The sequence below is a fragment of the Thunnus albacares genome, chromosome 8, assembly GCF_914725855.1.
Source record: "Thunnus albacares chromosome 8, fThuAlb1.1, whole genome shotgun sequence".
NCBI lineage: Eukaryota > Metazoa > Chordata > Actinopteri > Scombriformes > Scombridae > Thunnus > Thunnus albacares.
In genome coordinates this window covers 26458312-26485420 of record NC_058113.1, presented here as the reverse complement: position 1 = coordinate 26485420, position 27109 = coordinate 26458312, and the positions used below count along the sequence as shown (strand labels likewise).

Here is a 27109-nt window from a genome sequence, read left to right as displayed (position 1 = left end):
ACATCTAGTGGATGAGGTAAACACAAAGAGGAAGTTCTTTGAAAAAAAAGGTGAAGTCTAAGCTTCCTTTTCTGAAAACACTGATTATATATAGACATCTTGCATCACGTAAGACTAAAAATACATATGATTACAGTTTTGTGTGAATTACCTCTGATGCACTGATGTATTACTGTAACACAAAAATACCCAGTGAAAAAACAATGATTTTATTTATGGTACCCATATATTTGCATACACATACTCTGAAATATATTAACATTTAAGATCTTAGATATAATGAATACAAATATCCCCAAATCCATGAATATTGTTATATATGTGCAAGATAATAGAACATTTCCTAAATTATTTCTGCATTCATATGTTACACTATCTGATCCAGGAACTGCACAGTTAATAAATATGGCCTATTTCATTCATTTATGTCCCTCTCCATACCCTGAGCTAAAATGTATTAGAATAACAGCAACATAAATTGGAGTAACTGTAGTTTGTTGAGTTTAAAGTGCGCACTGAAATATATATATCTTTAAAAATATTTGACAAAAGTATTGTTTTACCTGCTGATAAAGCTGTTCAGGTATCATTGCTTTATAAAATCTGGAAATAGCTCATGAATGAAATAGTACATCCAGATTAACTGCTGAATAAATACAGTATGTCACATTACTTTACGTATATCTGTCTTTGATACATTTACAACTGTAAGTTATTCAAAGGCAAAATGGGAAAGAAAAATACAAAAAAAAAAGAACATCCATCCAGATTGTCTGTTATGGGAAAACATTAAAAAAAAAACCAAAACATCCCTTCGAAATAAAAAGGCTCACACGAATGACGTGTTACAGATTTACATATATAAAATCTTGAGGAAAAACTGTGCTTTCTCTTAATATCTACAGAAATAGCCATTGTAGAAGCCCAGCATCTCACTGCATGCATGGAATATAAATCGGCTTAGTACAAATTATTCTTCTGGCAAGTGGGAATTTTGAGTTTTCCGGCTTTTTGATCTCTATCTGTCACCTGCAGTGACTGTGGCTGCAGGAGTGGCCAGTGTAAATCATTATTTCAAACGGCAAAACTATCAAAATTGTTCTTACACATCAGTAAGCTTTGATAATATTCTCCTTTGAAATGGGTCTACTGTAATATTAGTGAAGTTCATATATCAGCAAAGGGCTGGGTCTTTAAGATGCAGTGCTGTACTTGAATACACAGTCCTGACAACAGACATCCATACTTATGTGCCAAGCTTGTTGGCCCTTCTTGATTATGGCTATTTAATAATGCACATTATCACTTTTCAGTGAGACCAGTATTCCGCACAGTCGAGGAAACATTGGAAAAAAACTGTACATTGCTTTGTCCCTTTGTAAATTTCAGTTTTCACAACTCTCCTGAAAAGTAAACAGATAATTGAACATCAACTCCATGACAAAACAGATCTGATATTACAGAACAATATAAATCACTACTGTATGTGCTTGTCTAGTCAACAAACTCGAGAGACAAGAGGTGGAGACGATATAGCAAAGACACAAACACAAACTTTTCCTTGTAACATCCTCGACGCGGTGTCTCCACAACAGAACGAGATAACGAATGAGGGAGAGGAATGATTAAGAGATCTTTTCGTGCACTCGACCTTTGAAAAGACCTCCAGTGCTGCTAGTCTGAGATGTGCTTGTTGCCGCTTCGACCAGTCACAAGTGCCTTGTTGTTGGGTTGAACACAGTGAGATCAAAACTGTGAGGACTGGTGTTACCTGCGTGACTCTCAGAAGCTGCCAAGTGTTAAGCACTCCCCTGTACATATTTGTGCTTCCACACCGTATTTCAAAACAGTGTCACTACACTGCTGTGCTCATCGCCGAAACAAGTGAAAGTCACAGTGTCTTGTGGTGTTTTGTGTCCCCCGTGTGCACTGTGTGACTGTCTCCCCCCTCCCCCCTTGCCTCGCCTATTTATACAACAGTGGGATCTGGCTGTTGTGACAGTGGTTGCGGCTCATCTTGCTGTCCGCCGGGTACAGGTTGGAGGAGTTGGAGAAAGACGGCGGGAGGGAGTGATTGTCCGTGGTGGGGTTGGGATAGCCGGGCGGGGGAAGCAGAGACTTGGGATCCTGCTGGGATGAGGGTGGCGGGGCGTTGTGGTTCTGATTCTGGCCTGCAGAGGGTCGGCGGCGGTTGCGTAGAGCCTGTCTCTCTGCCAGCTGGTTGCGGAGTGCCGACACCCTCTCTTCTTTCTAAAGACACAAAATGAGGAGAGTAAGTTTGTTGCTGCCATGTCTGCAAATTAAAATAATGTATAAGAACACCTGTTTGGCATTTTCACAGACAATCATGAAACATAAAACAGATTGTTTTCACTCTGGATTCATGTATTTGAGTCTGAGCCTGAGTTTGTCACACTTGTTACAATCTCTGGTATGTTTCCTGTCTCATCAAAGTGCAGATGACATTGTTGCCAGGAAACAATCCTAGCCCCCATTTTTGACAATGGCTGTTAAAATGGAAAAAAATAAAACTGTATGTATGAGTGGGCAGAGCAACATGAGCACAACTGAGGCGCGACCATCTTTACAAGCTGCAAGGAACTAAAAAATGAGTGCCCCTTTTCCACAAACCTCCAAGGAAGAAAATACTAAATGATATCCTTTTCATATGGGGGAACTAGCTTCCATTGTTGTACAAGCTTGTCTCCTGCTTGGCTTAACGGCTGCATGAATCCATTCAACCATTTGGAGTGGAAGGATCCCCTAGCACAAATACATGTGGGCATTGGGGACCTCCTCAACAATTATCTCAATACATTTATGAATCAATGCCCAGAATAACTGGATTTTAAGTCCATAATACAAAAATTAGCATGCTCTCCACTATGTGTCTCCCACAGGCAGGGTCACTGAAGTAAAGAAGACATTTTCCCCGCTCTAACACTGTGTTTCTGTGTGAATTATTCAGTGATCTCTTATCATATGACAAATATATGTAAAAAAAAACAAGACATTTTTGAGTATTTTGATATATAAATCCATGCCTTTTCTTTCCCTGTGAAACATTTTCATACAGTATGTTTGATGACTCATCTTGAAGTCAGGGGCGTGCACAAAAATGTATCCAATCAAATGTGATTTTGCGTGACAAGCTAACAGCACCCATCATATAAAATCCATGGATGTATAATAAGAGCTGGATAGGGCAACGCCACCCAGCGTCTCAGCCAATTTTTCCCAGTGGTCACTTGCGGTATATGACTTTTTCTATTATGAACTTTTGATCCATGGAGGTTTTATATTTGTAAAACTTTCCTTGAGCTGAGAAAAAGCAATTTAAAAATCTGTGACGTCATCACAATGTAAAGTCTATGGGCCGAGCGGGAACTTGTGGGCGGGACCAATGGAGGAAACACTACTGCGTATATTCAGTAAGCCTGGAAGATAGGACCTTTTTTTGATAAGCTTGTTTCTCTGATAACTTAAGATTTCAGACGTTTGGGAGGTTTTTACCAGGAGCTGAATTATCAGCAGAGGTCCCCTCCTCTCCAAAACAAAAGTACAAGGGGAGTAAAACCAGTAAAAACACTGACTAAAGCAGTTTCACATTAAAAATCAGTGTTTCTCCGACACTGTTTGGTGGATACAGGACATCCGGTAAGGGCTGCGAGCCGAGCTGCTGTTAACATTTGCTTAGCTTGTTTCTCTGATAACTTAAGAGACAGATGTTCAGCAGGTTTTTTTTTAATCTGCAGAGGTCTCCTCCTCTCCAAAACAAATGTACACGGGGAATAAAACTGTAAAAACAGTGAGTAAAGCAGTATCACGTTAAAAATCTGTGTTTCTCTGACGCTGTTCGACGGAAAGAAGACGTTTGGAAGTGGCTGCTAACTGAGCTGCTGCTAATGTTTGCTCAGCTTGTTTCTCTGATAACTTAAGATCCACACAGTCTGATGACTGATCATGAAAATATGGCTTAAAACTGAATAAAAGTCAACCACAATGCTGAAGCATGCATCTTGTGCGAGTATACTCTTTGGTAGAGGGGTATGATGCCAGGCGATCAAATGAAATGGATCGTTACCTTGATTAAAATGACTGATTCCTCTGGGTTTGAAAATTGTTGGAAACATTTGGGATAATGTAAGTACATGACTCAGCTAAATATATAACATAGGTCTAGTTGTTTTTAGACATTTTAATACAGAATAGTTACATATTATAGCTTTCAAATGTCTTCTTTTGTCCGATCAATAGTCCCAAATTCAGATATTCAGATTACTATCAAGTATGACACAGAAAGGAATCAATATTAATCATCATATTTGAGAATTTTGGCTTAAAAAAAGATTATCAAAAGAGTTAAATTTTATGTCGAATGACTAATCAATTAATCAACTAATTTATCGTTGTAACTCTATTTTCTTTTCCAAAAGAATGTGGCTGGGGTCTAATTTATTTACATCTCCCTTGTCCTCCAGATCTCTCTGATATAACAACACTGCTGGGGGAGGTGTGTGTGACCCAAACCCAAACCTTCTTGCGGTCCAATCAAATCTGAAGGATTCAATTTAAATCCCTCTTGTAATTGCAACGCTAACATATTCCACTAGGAAATACGTCACAGTACAGAAACTAAAGACACTCTAACCTCACTTTGACTGTGACTTTGAATTTGGCTTTGTGTAGTTTGGAGAGAATCCAATAAACTCTATTAATGATTCTGAAATGTATTAACCTTGCACTTAACTCATGTGAGTATTGACTCAAACCTGCTCTGAAAAATATATCTCAATACTCCATTTTATTTCAATTAATTTGCAGGGCTTCACTTCTGCAATTAATTCATTGAATAAAAGAAAGATGCTTCCATAACTGTCAGTGTGAATGCACATGTAGAAACATGATTTCATTGTCAAAAAAAAAACTCAACAACTTACAAACATGCAATAACTAAAGCACTAATTGGAGGAAACATGATAACATAAACCCATGTCTCTCTTGACAAAAGAAAGTAATCTGTATATCGCAAAATTTGTTCTCTTTTCTCATATTATGCAGCATTCTTAGCTGCATAGTATGAATAATCAAATAGCACTCAAACAAATACGCACACATAAAAAAAATCAATATATATGTTATCTGGATAATACATGGATATAAACATGTGTATTACCTATATTCATGAATATATGTATTATACATCGTGCGCTTCCAAGATGAACTGAAATGTACAGTATATCTCTGGCATTTGGATGTAAATGGTCAATAATAATGTGTATGTGTCTCTATAATGTCACATATAATGTCTTCACCTCCTGAATGATCTTTTGCAGCTCCCTGTTCTCTCTCTCCAGCTGCCTTGATTTCTCCTCGTCGTTGTTGTTAGTGGACGAGCCAGTCTTCAGAGTGTCCTGCTGCTCCGACTGCCACTCACCGCGGGTGATGAGACGCCGCATCTGGTGCGCCACAGGAACAGGAAGTCAATAAAGAACAAAAGAAGCCCCGAGAGTACATTGAGCTGAATGAATAATGCAACTGTTGAGAACATCTAATGATAGCAGATTTCTAATATTTGCAGCCCTTTTATCTATATCCGCCACATTTCTCAGTGTTTTCATCACTGAGGTGAATTTAAAGTGTTGCTCCATGTATCATTTCTTTCTTATTTCGGCGAAATCTTTGATGCTAAGTGCTCACCGCTGTGCTGTTTCTGCACTGTGGTTCCTAGAAATAGCCAAAATCAAACAGTGGTGACGACATTGTGATGTTCCCTCCTCGGGTTTTCAGTTAATGAGGTTTGAAATTCTGTAGGTGGCACTCTTTCCTCTGTCTGCACAGTCTGCAGCTGTGTGCACTACAATGCTCCTCTTCCATTTATTCCAAACAAATCATTGCTGCTGCCAGACATGAAAAATGTTTTCTTTTTCTTTTTCACAACAAATAGATTAGGTTTTTTTTCCTAACGACAAATGTTTACTATGGGTGCCCAAAAGTGACAGGAAATACATAAATAAATAGATAACATAAATAAATAGATAAAAGTGGACATGAATGAAAAAATGTAGAAATAAATTATTATGCAAATAAATAAATAAAGGTGGATGAAAAAGAATGTATAAATAAATTCAATTAGAAAGTTTAAATATATACATGAATCTATCTATCTATTTATTTATGGCAAAATTAAGATTTTTTTAAATTCATTTTTAATTAATTGTGGACATTGATTTATTCAGTTATTTATTTTCTGTGTCACATTTAGGCCCCTACAGTTATTGGCACCTTCAAATGTAAAAGCATCTTATATTATCTATTCATATTGAACTTTCACAGATTATTATTACTTTAATAGTGAAATCACAAACAGATCAGATGTAATAATTCAGGTAGATCCAATACTGAACTATACTCAAATATCAAAGCCTGTTTTTTCAATTTTTAAATCACATAGCAGTCAGACTGAATAATATGAACTTCGAGAAGTGTTTAACTCTCTTCCTAAAGACACTGAGACTGGCACGTTTGACCTTTGGTTTTACTGCAATCCGAGAGTAATTGTCCGTGAGTGCCAGTTCCTTAAGATGTCAGTTGCAAGTCAGAGTACCTTGGGTACAAAAAGCACCACCAGAGTGATGTAGGCAGAGAAGACAATCGCTAGAGAGGCAAAGGCAAAGGAGGCGTCCTGCTGCGATGACAGGATCATAGTCACTGGAGCCGTGATCAGGCACAACACCTGCAGGAAGGAGAAAGACGGAAACAGAAAGAGAGAGAGAAATAGAAAAAAAAAGAGGAGCATGAACAAAGGAAGAGGAAAAGCGAGAGTGAGGTTTAAAGTAAAGAGCAGGAAGGGTGGGGTTTAGGGCGGTGAGAGGGGGGGGGGTGGGGGGGAGTAGAGGAGAGGAGGTGGAGAATAAAGTAAAGTTGGAGAGCGAGAGAATGAGAGAGGAGGAAAATCACATCCATAAAAGCACAAGGCATCTGTTTATCATTCTGGGGAGGGCTCCCATGTGAAAACAGCATTAAAAAGTCATGACTGAAGTGGCAATGGCGCGCTGACAATCACCACATTGTCATCTCATAAGGGCCTGAAGCTCACAGCTTAGCAAAAAGGAAGGAGGTCCCTTTACAGACACCATTAACTATTGACATCATCATAAAACTGAAATGTGTATATCATAATACAAAATAATAACATTAGACTTGTCTAACGTTATGGGATTGTGATGAAATAAGCATGCAAGCACTAACACTTGCCGAGCTGCATTTACTGCTCTCATAAATAACCATGAATGATAGATCAATGATGAACCCTCTCCTTGACGGAAGAGGCGAGATCAATCCATTTATTAATTACATATCCACAAAATAAGAGTTGATAAATGTTTGGATGTTTATGATGACGCTTCCTCTTTTATTTATTCATAGGAATCTAAGCAAGCACAAGGCATTTTATAAAATGGCTTTTGAAAAAAACAAAAACAAAACAAACAAAAAATTTGCCTGCTGTTGATAAAAATAGTTCAAGAGTATCAGGAAATGGTAGCAGGGATTCGTCCAAAGTGGCTAAAGTGAACGTAATGGCAGCTATTTCAGTGTAAAGTGCATCCTAGGTGCCTCTGTTTAAAATTATCCAATTGCTATTAACAGCCACTGAAACATGTTTATGACGGTTGGGTTTACCACTGCACTTTAGTGCCCAAATGGCTACATTAAACCTATTCGTGCCATAGGGAAAGGTAATAGCTCTATGCAGCAATCGCCAACATCCACACATCGAGATAATAACACACAGCCAACACCATACACAGTTTTCTGCTCAAGTGAAGAGCACTCAACAACAAAACTAAGGTATGCTTTAGTTACATTGGATTCCGGCACAACAAACATTTGTGATGCACCCTTTTGTATTTTATTGATTTTATTTAACATTCATGTCACCGAGAAGTCCGACTAAGAACAAATTTTTATTTTAAGAGGGAGACTTGAGATGTGACTGTTAGTATCATGGCAGCACAAGCACCGTAAGCATCAAAATTTATGATTCATACAAGACAGCAGCAGCTTTGGACTGAAATGCGTACAGGGATCTGTGTTTTAGAGCATAAACTCTCAAGACATACTTGTGGAAAAGTTTGAATTATTTTATATATCAGCCTGTTTCTGTGTCTCGTATGGCTCCAACCAATCACTACTCCAACATATACTTCTAAGTATTTTATATTACATCATCAATCCGTGATGTTCAGCACATCCCTGAGGTTATTTTGAGAGGAGAAGTTGTCATTTATATTCCGTTGTGCCCACAATGGACTTCTTTCTGCTCCATTTTTGAAGATTGATGTAAAACAGTGAATCTTGAAAGAAACCTTCAAGACACCAAAACCTAATTAGCTAAAAAAAAAAAAAAAATTACATTTTTACACTCCACTGTAACTGCACATTTTAATGTGAAGTTCTGTCACGTTGAGGCACTCAAATAAGAAACATGCACCACAGAGGTATTAAAAGAGCATTAAGTTATCTATGAACTCCATTAACTGCACCGAGTCGTCCCTTGACAACGAGGCTTTTAAGCCATTGCAGCTGAAATGTCTTGAAACATTGGTCAGTGGCCTGTTTAGTTCTAAAATGAGCAGTAAAGTGGCTTCTTGAAGACAGAAATCTCAGCACCAGGAAAAGTAATCATTGAGACACCGGCATTGATTAACCCCCCACAGATATACTGCGACCATTTTGTGCCACGGAGCAATAAAAATCTTACTTATTGCCACTTTAACGTCATTCAACACGCTACAGAGTGCTCTTTACAGAGAGAGCGGCGGAAAGCACACAGCAGCACCCAGAAACAGGAGTTTAGGCGTGACGGTGTCGTTTCTTTTTCAGACTCACAGCAACGTTGTAAATAGCCATCCCCACGGCCCGATGGTCATTGATCTTCTCTGTGGAGACGGACTTGGTCTCGTAAGCCAGAAATATCCCCAGCAGCAGCAGCAGACCCTTGTAGCCATAAACAACACCTACAGGAAGAGAGAGAGAATGCGGGTAAAAGATTGAATGAGTGAGCCACGTTTTCATGTACACAAAAACATATATTTCGTGAAGGCGCTGAGGACCGTTATCCAATGAATGCAGAGCCGATGCAAAATACAGACTGTGAATCTATTAGTGCAGTTATGATAACATCTGAGCTGAAGTGAAGATAAGCAGTTACACAGCACGACGGCAGAGTTAATCTGACTCGTTGTCTGATCTTATTAACATGAAAAACACATGTAATATTTACATTTTGGTGGTATTTTTTGAACTGTAGTCAAGTCGCCTGTGTGCCAGACTTAATGTGTTGCATGCAGACAGAAAGGAAGGGTTCTTAATAATATTATTTTGGACCAAGATGGTGGCCAGTAGGAGTCTTTCTGAAGCTTTACCTGACAAAACAAGTTTGGATCGTATTTATTGAAAAGACTGCAGATTGTAAAAGTAAAAGGCTAAACAAAAACTGTGCCTCTAAACCAGACATATTCAGTTATTATGACTTTGTCGATCATTTAAAAGGAGCACTCCACCTATTGTACATGTAAGGGTAAATTTACTAGTCACAGGGAGTACTAGACATCCTTTGAAAACAGCTGTATAATATCTTTTGAGGCTCTGGAGGGAGATTTCTAAAGCCTGAGAAAACTACTCAAGCAATCACCCGGGTATGTTGGATTAGACACTACAAATTCAGAAAGAAAGCCTCAGTTTCAAGCCTATCAGTCTGGCATTTTCGATATTATCTCAAAAGTCTTCATCTCTAATCTAAAGCCAGATCCTTTTCTTATCATCCTCGGCTCATATGAATCAACAGTGATTCTGACTTAAGCTCGAAAACTCTTTTTATTCTCTCATTAAACACACAACACGTAATTTCCTGCCGCTAGTGATCTCTCATTAAAACAATAACAAAGTTTGATGACGTCATGAAGTAGCGTGGGATCATGGGAGTTGTTGTCGTTATTATTAAACAAGCACTATTGCCATCATTGCTGTCAGCTTCTCCCGGTTAGGATTCCTTCAGTGTTCGTACAGGAGGTTTTTAACGGGTGCCGAATTATCCACAGAGGTCTCCAAAACAAATGGACCCGTGATTAAAACCAGTAAAAACACTGAACAAAGTAGTTTCATGTTAAACATCAGTGTTTCTCCCACGATATCCAGCAGACACAGATCATCCGGAGGGGCTGTGAGCCAAGCTCCCACTAATGTTTGCTCAGCTTGTTTCTCTGATGACTTAAGATCCAGACGTCTGATGACCAAAATCCTGTTTCAAACTGAGGGTGTGAAGTTTGAAAGACTTGCATTTATCAGACAGGGTCATTGCATTATGGGAACTGTAGGCTAATGAGCTTCTGGAGCTTGATCTATACTAGCGACTAAAAGTCAGTACACTGTATGCTTCTACTGCATTAATTCTGACCTTTTCTTTTTTAAAACTGTCTCAAGCAAGTCCCTCACCTTTAACAACTTTATGAAAGTGTGATGCTAAATTACTGGAGTGCCCTTTTAATTAATTTCTTCAGCTATAAAATCTATGATAAAATCAGTACAGGGAGTTAAAATATCCTATCATGTAAATGGCTTAACTTTTGTTTGCTTCCAGCGTAGGAAATATTGAGGGAGTAAGTGAGTATGACAGAGATGTGCAGAGGTAGAAAACCTGTAAAAATGCAGATACAATAGATACTATAGAGCAAAAAGGTTGAATATGCGGAAAGCCACTGAGAGCCAGTCAGGCTGACAGAGAAAAGAGGATATAACAGTGAATGTGAGAGAAAAGTGGAAGAAAAGAGTAAGTTCAAGACTTCTTCAGACTGTCCATTGTTTCTTTATACTGCCTGATATTAAAGCACCATCTTTTCTTCTCTCAGAGAGGAAATGCTATGGGGCAATAGCCCAGTTTGTGACCCACATTATTTGAATTTCAGCACCATTATACTTTCATAAGAGCTGCCACTCTAAGAAAGACAGCAGAGAGACAGACAGAGAGGGACTGCGTGGGCCGACAAAAAGAGAAGCAAAGAGGGAGAAAAAGCGAACGAGAAAAGAGGTATCAAACGTAAGAGGGGGGCCAGCGGGGACTGAGGGTGGGGGGCTGAGATACGAGACCTGTTTAATTCAGAGTGAATGGTGGTGACATGTCCATGTGTGCGTGTGTGTGCATATGTGCCTGCATATGTCCATATGTGGGACAAAGATATTCAAAAACCAGAGCAGGGCAGAGAGTGATAAAGACACAGATTGAGAAACGAGGGGGTAAAACATGAAATATAGGGAGAGAACAGATACCGAGCCATGTGTTCATCTTCTTTGAGCTGCAGTGCTCCAACAAGGGCTGAATCAGGACATCCAAATCTTCTTTAGGGGCCTCCTTAGTGAACTTCTACTCACATGGCAGACCGAGGAAGAGAGAAGAGAAATGAAAGGATAAAGAGATAGAGAGAAGGAGAAAGAGAGACAGGGAGAGGAGGAGATAATGAGAAACGATGAGACAGCAGCACACTGGAGAAGGAGGCAAAAATGCATGGTAAGCATAAGCCCCCGTGACTGCACGGTTGATCCCCTCGGGTAAATAGGTCCTTTCCATAGTCAGATATAGATGACTGAATTAAAACTGTATCAGATATCCAATAAATATAAAATATAGCTATTTAAAAATTTAATATAAGGCTTGACTGTAGTTAAAGTCAGTGTTGTGCAGATTTGGGCGGATGATGAAATCTCGCTCTTGTTCCAACGGAGGTTTCATGCACCTATTATAAGATTCTTTGAAGATTCTTTTATAAGCACCAAATATTTATCTTCATGCACCAAACTCCTAATATTTGTATATCAGTACTGGATGAAAATACGCATTAATTTGCATTTTCTTGATTTAAAATTTTTTCTGGAAATTTGATAAAATTTGTGCTACATTTGGATGGAAAATAAAAAATATATAATAGGCTCGGTGGTCCAGTTGGATCTACATGGAGAGCCAGCGCTAGTGTTAGCTGGGAGGTTAGCGGAGCGTTAGCCGCAGCACGACTGGAGGGAAGCACAGCCAGCTAGCCTTCTCTAGCCTCCCAGCTAACATTAGCCCTGGCTCTCTATGTGGAGCCCTGAGCCCCGGTTTGTTATTCGGGTTAAAGTGGGAAGAAGCAGCGAGTCTGAAGTGGAGTTGGGCATTTTAACATAGGGGTCTATGACGATTTTCTGTCACGACAGACAATAAAGTTTTCTGAAACTGAATCTGAATCTGAATGGAGATTGACTCACTTTTGAAGCCAGCCTCAAGTGGCCATTTGAGGAACTGCAGTTTTTGGCACTGTGGCATTGGCTCAATTTGTTGGCCCCAAATGTTGGTGCTTGATGGAAACATACAACATTTTTTCTGGAGTTGTGTTTCAGTTTTTAGCTGCTTAATATTCAACTTTCTTCGCCAGATAGTGCTGGGAAAGTGGCACACAGTGGGCCTATTACAGTTGATGGGAGCAGCTCAGACTGAGCCATACAGTAAATGTACAGTAAATACAAACAATGAGCTAAAAGAGACTAAAATACACCATAAAGAGTCAGTTTATATTTGTGTGTGTTTGAGCAAGTCCCTTGATTCTATGATAATATTCAAAATATTGTGTAATGCAGGTTTAATGAAGTTAAACATACCATTTCATGGGACCTTTGAAAGATCATTTAATTTTTAATGAGACAGGGAGTTCATCCATCCTGTTTGTTAGGCCTGTTTAATGAATGTTGAATTTAACAAAGGTTTATTTACAATATAAATGCCACAGGGTACCTTTAACAGTGCTTATCAAACACAAATAAATATTAATATTCATTCGTAAATGTCACTAATATAGCACTGCTGTTCAGCTGTGTTTAGTAAAATGACTTGATATTTATCCCTTAGATCCTGCTTTTGATTGTAGGATGAATCAAAATGAGAGAACATTTCAAAAAACGAGGCCCAGTGTCTAATTACTGCACTATTGACTAATGACAGTGGGTGCACGGTCTGTGAAAATGGGTGATGACACACAAATGATCTCATCTGTCTCTTGTACTCTACCTCCACCGTAATGTGCAGGGGATCCACGATCTGCCAGATCATGAGTGACAGGAAGTCGATAGCCAGCAGTACTCCAACTGTTGCGTAGAGCTTCCAAGGCTCCAAGTGTTGCTGTGTAAGTTTGAGCACACACACACACACACGCACACACAAACAGATAAACAACAGTCATCACTATCCAAGGGCATCACAAGCCAGTCTACAAACAAAGACAAACAACCAGGACAAATAATACGACAGGCGTCCAGTGAGTTCTGGATGACTGGGCAAGAATTGTCTTTCTGGATGTGTGTCTTGGAGTGTGTGCACACGTGAGTGTGTCCAGATGTATTTTAGGAGCAGCGGGAGTTAGTGTGTGTGTTTGCAGGCGACACACAGAGCACTGCAGTAGCTATGTTTGTGCTGCCACCTGAAATCATCATTTATACACACTGAGATGACGCTGCTTTTGTGTGGACAGCTTCCGAAGCGACCAACATCAACTCTATTATTCTTAACTTAAGCTATAATGGAAGCAACACAGCCGTAACCGAAAGAAAAACAACAAAACTTAGCTCTCCCGCTTTCTTTCCACACATCTTTTTTATCCGACCATGCTGGCTAACTCCTAGCACCTCCAACATAGTAACAGCCATTCAACCGTGCAATGACTAAAACTGAGAAATAAAATAAAGAAGAAAACACATTACACAGTCCTGGGCGCCTCTTCACTTGAGTTGCATGAAAAATGATTTTGAAAAGCGCTCATTCTCCCCTCGATTTGTGAAAGTTTCTTTAAATACTCATACAGAGCTCTCTGGCAAATTGCCCTTCTGTGGACATGAAGAGAGTTGAAAGTCAACCCGATTCGTTGTGCTTTGGCTCAAATAATAAACCCCCTGAAGGTTGGATTTCTGCATAGAACTTTAATACTCATCCATATTCATAAATATTCCATAAATGGCTTAATCTCTTATTCTTCTGATTAGGTCTTAGAAATTCCCACAACACATCGCAGACTGGCAGTATCTTGCTGGCTCCAGGATACACTATCTTCAAGAGGAGGCACACACACACACATAAAAACAAACACACACACACAGTCTTAAAATACACAAGCATGCAAATAAAGCTGATGACGTGGGATTTCAAGGGCCTGGCCATGTGTGTTATGTGTGCATAAATGTTGCATGTGTGTATGTGCTTCATGTGTGCATGTGTAAAGTACAGTATCTATGTCAGTGTGTGTCCAACACCATTATCCCTGCACTCTCCCTACAACCCTGCCGTAGTGAATGATGCCGAGCTGGCCTCTTAGAAGCTTATGTTACTAGAAAGCCTGCAAAGATTCGAACGGAACTTTTTTATCAGCCGGCGCCACACATGCTGCGTGGCCTGGCCTCCCTCTCCCATCCTTTCTCTGCTCTCCTGAGACGGCTGAGAGGCTTATCCCTGCCTTCCTACCGCCCTCCAATCAACCTCCCCTCCCTCCCTCCCTCCCTTCCCTTCCCCCCCTACCTTCTTCTTCTCCTTCTTCTCGTCCTTCTTTGTGAAGAGGGTGTGGACCCACCAGATCTTGGTGAACATGCTGCCGTACGCCAGGCTGAAGCCGAGGCCGAGGAGCCACAGGCGGAACTGGAGGAGAGACAGAGAGGAGCGGGGAGAGGGTGAGATGAGAAAAAGAGGAAACGAGAGGAGAGGGGATGAGAGAGGTGGGGCGGCTGTGGTTCAGAGGTAGAGCGGGGTCGTCCACCAATCGGAAAATTGGTGGTTCGATCAGCGGTTCGATCCTCGACTCCTCCGGTTTACATGTTAGATGCTCCTGAAGGCTGTGTCATCGGTGTGTGAATGAACAGGTTGGCACCTTGCATGGCAGCCTGTGCCATCAGTGTATCAATGTGTGTGTGAATGTTGGCGTGTAGTGTAAAGCACTTCGAGTGGTCGGAAGACTAGAAAGGCGTTACATAAATGCAGTCCACTTACCATAGAGGAGAGCAGGTGAAATGAGAAAACAAGGAGAGGAGAGAAGATAGGAGAAGAGAGGAATAGATAGATATATAGATGAAGGGTGAGAGGAGGGAGGGAGGGAGGGAGGGAGGGGGGACACCAGGAGAGGGTAGAGTAGGTGATGCAGAAAAGGTATGTGATAAGAAGAGATGCAGAGAGCGAGCGAAAGCAGAGAGATGATATAAGTTTGAGGAGATGGAGAGATTGCAGAAACAGACAATAACAAAAAGATCCAGAAGGTCAGATGTAGAGTGCAGGAGAAAGGCAGAACAAAGCATGAGAGAGAATAACTGGACAGGGACAAAGAGCAGGAGAGCGACAGAAATGGAAATCTCCCTCTCACCTCCACACCACAAAGACTCAACATGGGTGACAGAGGAGTACTCCTACTCCTCATTAGTGCCGGGATCCCAGCGTCTGTGCTATTCTTGCACACAGCAGATCTTCACGCGCGTACCACGGAATATCCAAATCCTTTCAAATACTTAATAAATTACGTCAGTGTTTAAATTTACATCGTCTTTCATCCACCAGGTGTGTGTAATCAAAATCCTAGAATGACTGCTGATTGGTTTGGGAGGTGTCAGCTTGTCACAGACAGGAACATCAAAAATGTCAGGGCGTCATGACACCTAAATCTAGGGTTGCTTAAAGTAGGTACACAATTTCACAGAAAGGTAAGGCTTTACTGAAACTGACAGCTGCTGCACACGACGTGACTTTTGTGGGAAAAAATAGCTGCAAGGTCAAGCAGCACTGTGAATCAAATAAAAAGAATCAATGTTGATTTGAGAGCAAAGAGTTGTACTTTTGTGTACTGTTGGTATAAATATGAAACTTTTGGGTATTATGCCTCAGCTCTTATTGACCCGCTAGTGCCAAAAATTATTTGAAGACATAGAAGTTTAATTTAAATTCTAGTGGGGATCCAAAACTTTCCAGAGATACCAAGGATGTCAGGCTGAATTTTGGGGAAATGCAGTTTTTAATTTTTCTAGCCTTAAAGCTAGGGGGAAAAAGGAAAACTGTTCTCTTCTGTTCAGTCCCATAACAACATATTTTCTCTGAGGGATTAAATTGCTGTAAGACCTTTAATAGCTTTTCATGAAATCATGGTCTGAAATTTGTATTTTATTTTTAACTGTTACTATTGTTATGGTAAATGAGAAGAATACATGAATAAAATGAACAGCAGCATATCGCTGCCACATGACAAAGAAAATATTTGTTCAGCTTCTTGTTATTTCCAGAATTTTTTCTCGTTTTAACAAGATTTTTTTTTATGTCACCCTTTCAGTAGAAAGGATGGATGGATGGTCTCATCCCCAGCATGAAATCAAACTTAATCAAACCATATAAACCAATAACTTTCACCACCTCTAGTCGATGTAGGTTATATCGTCTCTTTAGGCACTGAATGGATCTTTTTTTCTTGTTTTAACGACATATATAGAAATTTCTTGTTATGACAACTTATCAACTTTATATATTATAATAAAAAGGAATAAAAGGAAAGTTCTTTTTAATGACATTCATTCATTTTGTGAAATAATTAGAAAGTTTTATGATAAAACAAGATAAAGTGATATGTTGTAAAAAACAGAATAATTTTGTATTTCTTTATAACAAGAAAACATCTCAAACTAACATGAAAGGTATCTTGTTAAAAAAGTATTGTTTTTTTTTCATTATAAAAAGAAATTGAGCAAATATATTGTTGTCACAGTAGCAGCAAAATGCTGCTTTAAAAGTGCTCAAAAATTGAATGTCATTTCTTCTACTTAATAAGCTTCTTTTCAACACAGATATTGTAAAAACTCCTCTTTTGTATCAAATCCATGGAGTATTTGCAGACAACACACATCCCTACTCTCCATCCTGCCCTCTGGCTCTTCTCTGCTTCCGTCTGTCTCTTTCTTATGTTACCTGGCAGACGACGGGGAACTGTGATCTGTGGACGTGGTGACCATCAATCCCCAGCGGGAACACTGCAGCCAGAGCCATCATGCAGCCCACCGCTGTCATGTTGTTCAGGTAGGGCTGAGAGTTCTGGATGTAGCTGAAACACAGGGACACGCACATACAGACAAAACAAACACATTTAGAAAAATACATTTCCGCTTAAAGGTGCAGTTGGGGAAATTGTAAGTAAATAGGCATTGATTGTGTTGGTGGCCTTGCAGTTGGCTATTTGAAATGTCATCAGCTGCTGTTAATTAACTTCATGTTGATTTTTAATTTCATTCATCATATTTATTTCCTGGTTAATTGGAGTTGAGAGAAGGCAGCTTCCTGTGGTCTGAACAGTGCAACTATTACAGGTTAAATGTACATTGGCTGCATCTTATACTATAGGGAGAGGGGATGGGGGCGGGGGGGGGGGGGGGGGGGGGGGGGGGGGGGTATGAACATCAATTAATTGTAAATTGAAGTGATATAATTACCTGCACAGAAACAATGTGTTTTTCATGAGGACTATTTCTTTGGTTACAACACTACAAGACTGGATATTTACTCTTAGCCGAGCCAAATGCAACAGTCAGTTATTTTTTACACACATCTTCTTCTCTTCACCCAGGTCCTTCCTGCCTATTTCCTGCCAGACTTTAAATGTTTCTCAGCAGTTCCAGTCCATTGTGCTATGATTGAGCCAGACAGTTATATTTATCAAACCATTATATTATCTGTTTACAAAAACAATCTTGTCAAAGGAGTTTAATAGTTTTAGCAAAAATCTCCCCACCGGTTTACAATGACTCATTCAATCAGAGTATAAATAAATATACTAAATATATCAAATATTTCATATTTCCTCACATATAGCCTTCATCTTGCGGGATGAATACATGCAGTTGCAAAAGTATCTTCTCTTCTACCAGTATCCTAAGTTCAACAACAGAAAGTACTTTCCTTTGTGCTCCAGTCCATTCCAGACATGTGCAACATGCATCAAAGCAATCCAGCATCAGCTCTTACTTTGCTGCACTTTATGCAAATCAGATGTAGTGCAGCCAGACTCATTTATATTTGTAGTCTTAGTGAAAACCCCGCAAAATTTTTAAAATGCAGCAATGCAAAAGATTGCGCCCCTGACAGTAATTTGTGTCAGGCTTAATAAATATAATAATATATATAATAAAATAATATTACTGGTAATTATCTGCTTTGGCTTCTATGTCTGTGATCAAACTGCTCCCCTATCAGTAACTTTCTACAAGTATAATTGAATGATACTTATTAACACTTAATCACATTTAATGGCAAAATTGAACAAGAAAATGATGTGAAAAGGCTTTAAACTCAGGGGTAACGTTAGCTGGTTAACTAGCCAGCATCCTTGATTATTTAACATGAAATAAAAAAAAGCTCAGAAACATGTAGCTACTGTTTCTACTCACAATATTTACCACTCAACTCTATAAAAAAATCCCCTTACATCCATTCTCACACTGTGGTTAACAAAACCGCAATTTGCAATGATTCTACACGACTTCTACAGCTGCGCAGCTGAGCGTGAATGTAGCAGGCAGAGTTAAACATGAATTCTCCACTGTACCGGGGTGGTGGCAGACACCTCAACGATCAATAATTAAAAACTGGGACAAATAAAACCAAAACTACCTGAAAACAACTAGATACCACTGAAGGTGGGTGAGAAAAAATTTGGCTGAGTGGTTCCTTTAATTTATTTAACCTAAGATACTGTATCATTCTGCCATGACAGCAATAATTCATTGTGGATGAATTAAGATCCTTATCGTCCACATTTGTTTCTCTTAGAAACCTTGTCACTGCACTGAAGCGTGACTTCTAACCAAGTTTAAACACTGTACTTCATGTGGAATAATTTGACAGGCGATTAAAGGATAATGAAAAAGGTAATCACCATAAAAATAAAGTACAGTGATTTCTATCTGTCTTCATTCAAATGCCACATTAGAGACAATCTCAGTGTGACAATATTCTCAAAAACTCCAGATTTGAGGCTCGTGTTTTTAACATAATCTGAAAAATTTACCATAACCCACATCCACCCAGTACAGCAGCTTTCCTCTGCTCTCTAGCTGGAACTCATCCTGCAGCAGTAGGTGTGTCTTTTATTCTTTTCATCCCATTGACCTGCCCTTGTGTTGCCCTGCGGCCACACAGCTTATTTACTGTACAGCCACACACTCACGCTGCCTGCATACAAACCACATATTGTATGCACACACACACATTGGCCCCAATCCAACCTTTGATACCTCTGAAAAACCTTTAATGCTGTTGCATACTATGAATATATGATGTTCAATTCACTGCAGGAGTTATTTTCTGATGTGAAGAGTTGCTTTCTTCCCTTATTATGCAGTATGTCTTGTTGCTGTGTTGCACTGTGGTTGAAAAACATTATAGTTGATAGAAAAATTGGCATCTTTTCCTTTTCTTTAAATTGGATTTCTGGATAACTGTTGAATGTTGGTGTGTTGAGGCTGAATAGAAGTTCTTGTGTGAATCTGAGGGACTGAACTCTGATGTTTGCGGTTGATGTTTTAGATTGCTGGAAGATATTTTGTGATCAAACTCTGTTGAAGCTGCACTGGGGACATCAAAAGATCACATAACTGGCCTGTCATGACTCAAACGTTACAGAAATGAGAGGCACAACAGCTGATACTTAAACAATGTCAAAGTGTTTCAGTTTGCTCCTTTAAGACTGTGATTGCGTTTGACTTTTTCTTGTTTTGAAGTGGATTGGTTATGTATTTTTGTTTCTTAACAAGGCAGTTGGTGGCAAACTTGTTTTGTAAAAACAGCTTACTGAATAAATTTGATTTGATTTGATCTGACTCATAGTGTTTAGGCTGCTGGAAGCAGCCCTTGGTGAAATTGTGTTTGAAATATAATCAAAGCTGGAAGAGGGTCTGACTGGCACACTGGAGCCAGCCAGAGATCCCCGAAGGAACAAACCTCTCCAGCTCTCCGAAAACTCCTGATAAGCTCACGGACTTATGGGACTTTGGACTTTAAATCACTTTGACCCAGGTCAAACATAAAAATACTGTGTCAAAAAGACATATGCCGCGCCAGGTTTACAGACATACTGTATATTAAGCTTGGAAATCCTAGATCAAAAGGCATTTTTAAAGGAAGTCTATTTGCATTTGGTCTAGGGCTACGCTTAAGCTGTGACAATGAAACCAGCTGCTACATTTGCAAAAACCACACCCGAACCACTAACGTGTCAGTCTCTTAACTCAAGAAGCAGCAGTGCCATTCAGCGTTTACATTAACCTCTAAAGAGGGAAGGATCTCTGCTGAACATGTGAGTTATTTTTTCCTCTGTTTCATCCCATTTCACATTTTACAAAAACTCACATTCACACTCAGAGTGCCACCACACTGAATGATAAGCTCTGCTGGAGCAGCTGGGGGTTGTTACAAGATGTCATTTCCATTCACTGACTCACATTTTCAGAGCCGTTGTAGCTCTTCAAACAGGTGACCTCCATGTGACAAAAACATTTCTTTAACCTCTGGGCCATTTAAATGATCTATCAATTCTAATGATGTCCACCTTTTTTTAAAAATCCTTTTAACCATGACCTTCATCTTAAAAAAAACAACTTTATTGTCATTATTATTTGTAGGTTTCACTCTTCACTAATGCCTCTTGAAACATGAGGAGTGGAAAGGCAAAAAAAACCTACTACAATCATGTATTGACATTACAATAAAACATCCACTTAAACAACATTTTGCATAATATAATATAATAATGAATACACAAACAGTATTTTAGGTTTATTAGTGTGGGCCTGAGATTGGAAAGATGGAGCATGCATTCATCCTCATTCAGTGTTAGTGAGCTTACCGGACGTTGCCGTTATAGATGTTGAAGGTGAGACAGACGATGCCGAGCAAGATGCCGAGGCCGGCGAAGACGGACACGGCAGCGAACAGCTTTTGAGATAAGAACCTGTATTGTTCGTTAACCACAGTCCGATCAGCCGGAGGCCCAGCGCCTGTATTGAGAGAGAGAGAGCAAGAGAAAGAAGGAAATGTGAAGAGAGAGAAAATGCTTCTGGTGCCATCTGCCTCCTATTCTGCATGATCTCCCAATTATAGTACCCCGGATACAGCCTTCCTCTCATTGCAATAATGGGGATAATAACTTTTAAAGATCACCTTTACTTACAGCTCCATATAATTGCTTTTGACAGTTAGGGTTGGGATCGGACTTGTTTAAAAGCCCACTGAGGGCTATACTTTGTGGCCCTATTGGATCGTGCTGTAAAGCAGGTTCCACTGATGCACTTATATCCACAATCTCTACGATGATGTTATGTTAACCTACAGTGGCCAAAACTACAATAATACATTAGGACCCATTTAAAATAATTAATTGAATCTATACTATGCTCAGTATATACATACAGAATGCAATCATGTTTGGGTTTGGACTATCTAAGGCAGGAGTTTTCAATGTATGACACTGTGGGCCCTCCCTTAGAAAAAAAACTGAGACTGCACCCCGATTTGGGGGATAATCATGCTCTCAGTTTTAGAAATACAGTTCCCATAAGGCTTTAGGGGATGTAAACAAAAAGTGTAACATTTCCATGGATTCAGTGAGATAGCAGTGGGCTACAACCTATATTTGTGTACATTTTGGCAAATTTGTGCCCAAAGTTTGCCGAATTAGCTCTTAGCAGTTCCTGTTTGCAATGTACCCATGAACATACAGACAACTATCGCTGGATTACTCTGATACTGAAGAAAACTTTTAAATCATGATGATTCAGGCAAGTTCTGAAGGATCTTTTTTTTCTATGATTTCTAAGTGGATTTGTGGATTTATGGATTTTTTCATGATGCACATCAAAGATGATGATATATTCAGGGAGCGTACTGCAAGTCACACTGAATCTAACAATATGTGTCTCCTATCTGTGTGTTCAAATTTGAGTTATGACTCAAAGAAGGAATATGAGTTTTGACGTCTCTCCCTCCGCGCCCCCCTGCGGAGGCGTACCTCACAGTTTGAAAACCTCTGATCTCGGGTTAGTTTTATAAATGAAAATTTGGATTGGAACGGAGAGTGTGCTGTACTCCTTTCTATTCTTTGATCAAGACTGGTACAAAGTCAATCAACAGCAGCCAAGAGTACAGTACATGGAAACTAACTTAGCTGAAACTGACTGATCATTTCTAAAACCATGTATTTAAGCGGGGAAGTATCGCTGAGAGTCAGGCTCTCTTTTTTAGAAACACCCTGTTCACATTCACACAGTTTTATCTGGCTACTGCGCAGCTCTACTGGAGCAGTTGGAGTTTAAGTGCCTAACTTAAAGGGACCTCAGTGGAAGAAACGAGGGAGGTGCAAGCGCTGCTCGTTAACTCTCTTCACCCAGATGTATCCTGCTGGTCCAGTCAAGACCAAAATTGCCTCTTAACAACCTGTTATCTAATGGAAAATGTTAAATATCAAATAAAATATGGCATTTGCTGATTTAAATAAATAATTAGCATGTTATTAGCAGACAACCAATTACTGCAGTCAAGTGAAAACCTCATAACTTTTCATAATGATTGGATCATTGAGCCTTTTCAGACTTCAGTGGACACACATCTGATCTGAGGCATGCGTTTGACTGATTCAGAAGAGACGGCTGCAGGGTTCATATCTGGTCGTCAGCATTTAAAGAGACTCGTGCATGCAACTGTTGTACAATACACATCAGTACCTAACAACAGAATCACATTAGACACAGTAAGTACCAAATAAAGTTATACACTCTCTCTAGTACGCTGCACTTGTCTCCCTCTCTCTCTCTCACTGTTTCTTACATCAGTCAAATGTCATTTAAATGTCAATATCATTAAATCAAATTCCCATCGCTAACAAATCGCTTAAACAGAAACACCTGTTCGCCAAGGCTGCGACACGCATTTAACCAAGGTCAGAAGGAGTTTCACAAAGCCAAGTTGACCCATTCAGATTGACGTGGGTTTAACTTGCGTCACGCTGTTGGGGTTTATAATAAGAACACTGTTTATATGAACCTGTGAAAACTGCTCTGCACACATTTTACAAGAGTTTATTAGCCTGCCCAATAGTTGGAAATTAAGAAACCTTTAGACATTCAAAAGTCTGAGTCGACAGCAGTCAACAGCTCTTCATGCTGTATTTTACATTAAAGAAATCATTCTATTTGTTGCTTGTAGTCATGATTCTGGCTGTTTTCTAATGTGTTCAATAAAAATACTATTTGTCCATATTTTTACTCATATTGAGTACATACAGTAGTGAACACATATGCATTGCCCGCAGGTTAGCATCCCCTTTATGAACTCTTCCACTTCCATTAAAGAATAGGTTCACAATTTCTCAAGTCTATCCTAAAACAGTAGTCAGGTGCCCAAATGGACGTTGTTTTTCTTGCAGTAATCACTTCTCTTGTTTATACGGGCCATTAAGAGATCCCTTCATAATGCACCTTTAATGTTAGTGATGGTGGACAAAATCCATCTGTGAAAAAATGTAATTAAAAGTTTATTTGAAGCTAATATGTCCAAATTAGTCAAATCAAGTCAATATCTTTTTAGTGCGTAATTCCCTCTTTTTGTTAGGATCCTTCCACTGCAGCTGAACAGGAAAACACTGTCCATCAAGACAAAAAGAGGGATTTTTTTTTTTACTAAAAAGACTGTAACTGTGGAAGATATACACTTTATCTGACTAACTCAGACTACTAAAGCCTCGTATTATCTTAAGGAAAACATTAATACATTTTTGCTCAAAACAAGGACTGTGGATTTCGTCCCCCAACACTTACATTGTGCACACATCTGGAGGAGATCCCCACAGACCTTTTTAATATTGTTATTGATACTGCTCAGCCATGGACTGTTACTAGTGATTCACAGTTACACGTGTGTGTGTGTGTGCACTGCCAAATTATTCATTCTTATATAGCTTTAAACCAGAGGATTTCCTTAGTGAAGAAGGTTCAAAGAGGGGCAGATGGACAGGGAGCCTCTTTTTACACTCAACAGCCTCTGACTATCTGTCTGTCTACCCTTCTTGCAGATTTGTGTGTCTGTGTGTGCGCTCTTGAGCATGCATATGCTTACGTGTACTGTATACATACAGTATGTATGATAAACATGTAGACCTATACAGCAGGCATATGCTCAAGAGGGGGTGAATATGAGCACAGTAGAGCATTTGTGTGTGTGTGTGTGTGTGTGTGTTATGGAGAGAGAGAGAAATAGAGGGGGTGTGTGTGCATGTCAGAAGGAAAGCAGAGCAGGAGTGTCAGCGCTGCGTGAAGCTGATATGTCAGATGTCAGAGGAAAGTGTCAGAGTGTCATCCCCTCGAGGGTCGCAGGGTGTCAAGACGCCCATCATGCTCTGTTTAGATGCTTGTCACTATCGTCACACAGCCGACGTGTGTGTGTGGTGTCGTCTGACTGAAGAGTGGAAATATCAGCCTTCTTTGTATTGAAGCTTTCTACATTGTTTAGGTGACATAACGTGTTGTTTGTGAGAATGTATTGAGAATGAGAAGTGTTTGTCCATTCGTGCAATTTAGAGATCATCTACTGAACCAACTACAGTATATGAAAGCATACAGCATAATTAACAGCGTACACAACATAGGTCGATGTGTTGAGAAATGGCACAAATGTGCAGTGACCCAAACTCGTCACATATGCGCTTTAAAAGTTACATAACAACGTTTACATATGTGTGAAAATGACAGACTCTGTGCACTTTACAATGGTAAAAGAGAGCACATTACACACTCATTTTAGCATCTTTAAACTGGCATCCTGTCTCTTTTAGAATCGATTTTAAAACGTCACTACTAGTTTACAAGGCTCTGAATGGTTTAACATCTCCATACTTTGTCAATGGTCTCTCGCGCTATAGTCCAACCCTTACAATAGCTCATTGAAAACTACAGTGTTAAAAGAATAATTGTATGGAAATGTAAATTCCTTTGAGAGAAACATCTCAAGTCTCATCTTAATCTTTAAATTTTATTCTTTTTTTTAGCGTAATCCATTAAATTATTTTCTTTATGTTCTACCTTATACACTTGATGTACTAACTGCTGTGTGTGTACATGCGCGCGCGTGCGTGTGTGTGTGTGTGCGTCAACTGTCCATTCAGTCAATGTGTGTGCAACATTTAAACCCTCCTCCGTCCTTGATCAAGGAATCGGGACAGGGTGTTACCATGGAGACCCAGCTCTATAACAGTTGCCACAGCAATTAGAAGGAGAGCTGAGCTGTAGTGGTTGTTAGGGCGACCGTGAAGAGAGTGAGAAAGTGAGGGAGAGAGGGAGGGAGGCGCCTGGTAAACACACAGGAAAACAAGCGGAGGGGTTAAGTTGTGAACCCCCATGTGTACTCCACCCTGTCAACATGGAGCAAATCAAGCGCACCCCACTCTGTCAAAGAAAAACTTCCCGAACTGAGTCAGAGCAGGAAATTCCTCATTTCCTCCCAACAAGTAGATGTCAGATGGATGTGTCTTTATTCAGTAAACAGTAAACAACTAAATCAAGCGCAGACAGAGGAAGCAAGGCGAAAACAAAGTAAACAAAACTCACCTCTGACACAGAGTAAGTCAGTTGCAACTCAGCGGGTTTTAACTGGGCCAACACGCAGTGTATCACATTGCAACAAGCCAAACTAAAGAGCTGGCAGCCGGCCTGGTGAAGGACATGTTGCCTTCATGCATACAGGTCACCCATCCCTTGCTACTGACGCTGACCTGGAATCACTACCTCTTCTGGGTTCAGTTAAGCCTTGGCAACAGTTCATTTCCTTAAAAGCCTAAAAAAAGACGTCTCTACAGGCCGCTGCGGCGTGCAGGATTGATTAGTGGCACACTCTGTCCAGGCACAAGTATGTCACCTCTCTAGGGAGGGACGGGCCAGTAAACAACCACAGAATTGGTCTTGGTGTGACTCAAATCAGCACTAAATGGTTTTCACAGCAAACTAGAATGTGTGTAGCAGGAGTTAAGAGAGTAGGTTCTGGTTTGTGTGGAGTGAGCTTCTTCATATAGCAGAATGATTTGTTTGGTTGTTTAGGACCTGACTGTTGGCCTCTGTTTGATTACTGTGCATCTTCTGTGCCAACAACTTAACATATGTTAGACAGAGAGTGTGCAGACGGCTAATTTTGGGTGTGCGTCAGCATTCAAATAACTAGCTTCACAAAAAGTAGCGGTTAGAGAACATCCAGCATCACTACATGTAATTTAGACAGTAAGAAAAATCTAAATTAAGCTACACCAAGGAGGTCTAATGTGAAAGCACATCGATGTGACTGATGACTCACAGCATTAAGGACAGAAAAAATGCAGACACAGGAAGCTGGGTGAAGACAGGGTCGTGAACTCCATCTTACCTATCCAAACATCGTTGCCAAACCAGGAGAGGTTCTTCTGAGAGCTGTCATAGTAACCGATCTTCTTATAACTGCCTCCTAGATGTGTGAGAAAGGCAGAAAAAAAAAAAGAAAAAGAAACAGTCAGAGAAAGACGTTTAATTAGTATTGCTTGTGTAATTTATTTCCTCCCCAGGTGTTCGTGAGAGATCACATTTTCAAACTATACGACAAAACTTGGCAGAGCTGATAAACATTTATATTCCTTCAACTGCTATTTAGTTATCATTCCAGTGCTTTCATATTAATGGAATTCATGGGTATAGAAAAAAACACACAATGAGCAGATAAAAGGTTTAAAAGGTGCATAAAGAAGGACAAACAAAGAGGCACCGAGGGGAGAAGAAGGAGAAAAGGAAGAGAAAAAAAGGAGCTTATGTGGCAGTCTTGACCAAGAATACTGACGAGGTCCCGCGGTGATTCAGGGATTCAAGTCAGGTCGTCTAATTGTGGATGTCAAATTACCTCTACACCACAACAGGAAATATGAGACAGAGTGTGAGGGGAAAGGGGAAGGATTATAAATTCTCATCCTTTAGGACGTGAAAGAGAACAGAGGTAGAAAAATAATCCTCAACCTTA

At 39.8% G+C, this 27109-nt stretch overlaps 1 protein-coding gene across 3 annotated transcripts in view; it reads right to left on the bottom strand.

The window, feature by feature from the left end:
- Positions 1-186: 186 nt before the first annotated feature.
- The window catches only part of gabbr1a (gamma-aminobutyric acid (GABA) B receptor, 1a), a 73278-nt gene continuing 46355 nt past the window's right edge, over positions 187-27109 (bottom strand). For 2 of the 3 annotated variants that reach the window (XM_044358793.1, XM_044358794.1), the window contains 10 exons: positions 26489-26566; positions 20934-21084; positions 17006-17138; positions 14591-14707; positions 13094-13204; positions 11329-11422; positions 8893-9020; positions 6608-6736; positions 5316-5459; positions 187-2250 (listed from right to left, as the gene is read on the bottom strand). In XM_044358793.1, the coding sequence (XP_044214728.1) occupies positions 1966-2250; positions 5316-5459; positions 6608-6736; positions 8893-9020; positions 11329-11422; positions 13094-13204; positions 14591-14707; positions 17006-17138; positions 20934-21084; positions 26489-26566 (1370 nt within the window). In that variant the 3' untranslated portion in view covers positions 187-1965. Of the gene's footprint in view, positions 2251-5315; positions 5460-6607; positions 6737-8892; positions 9021-11328; positions 11423-13093; positions 13205-14590; positions 14708-17005; positions 17139-20933; positions 21085-26488; positions 26567-27109 lie in introns of those variants that run through there. The other variant, XM_044358795.1, reaches the window with a different exon arrangement.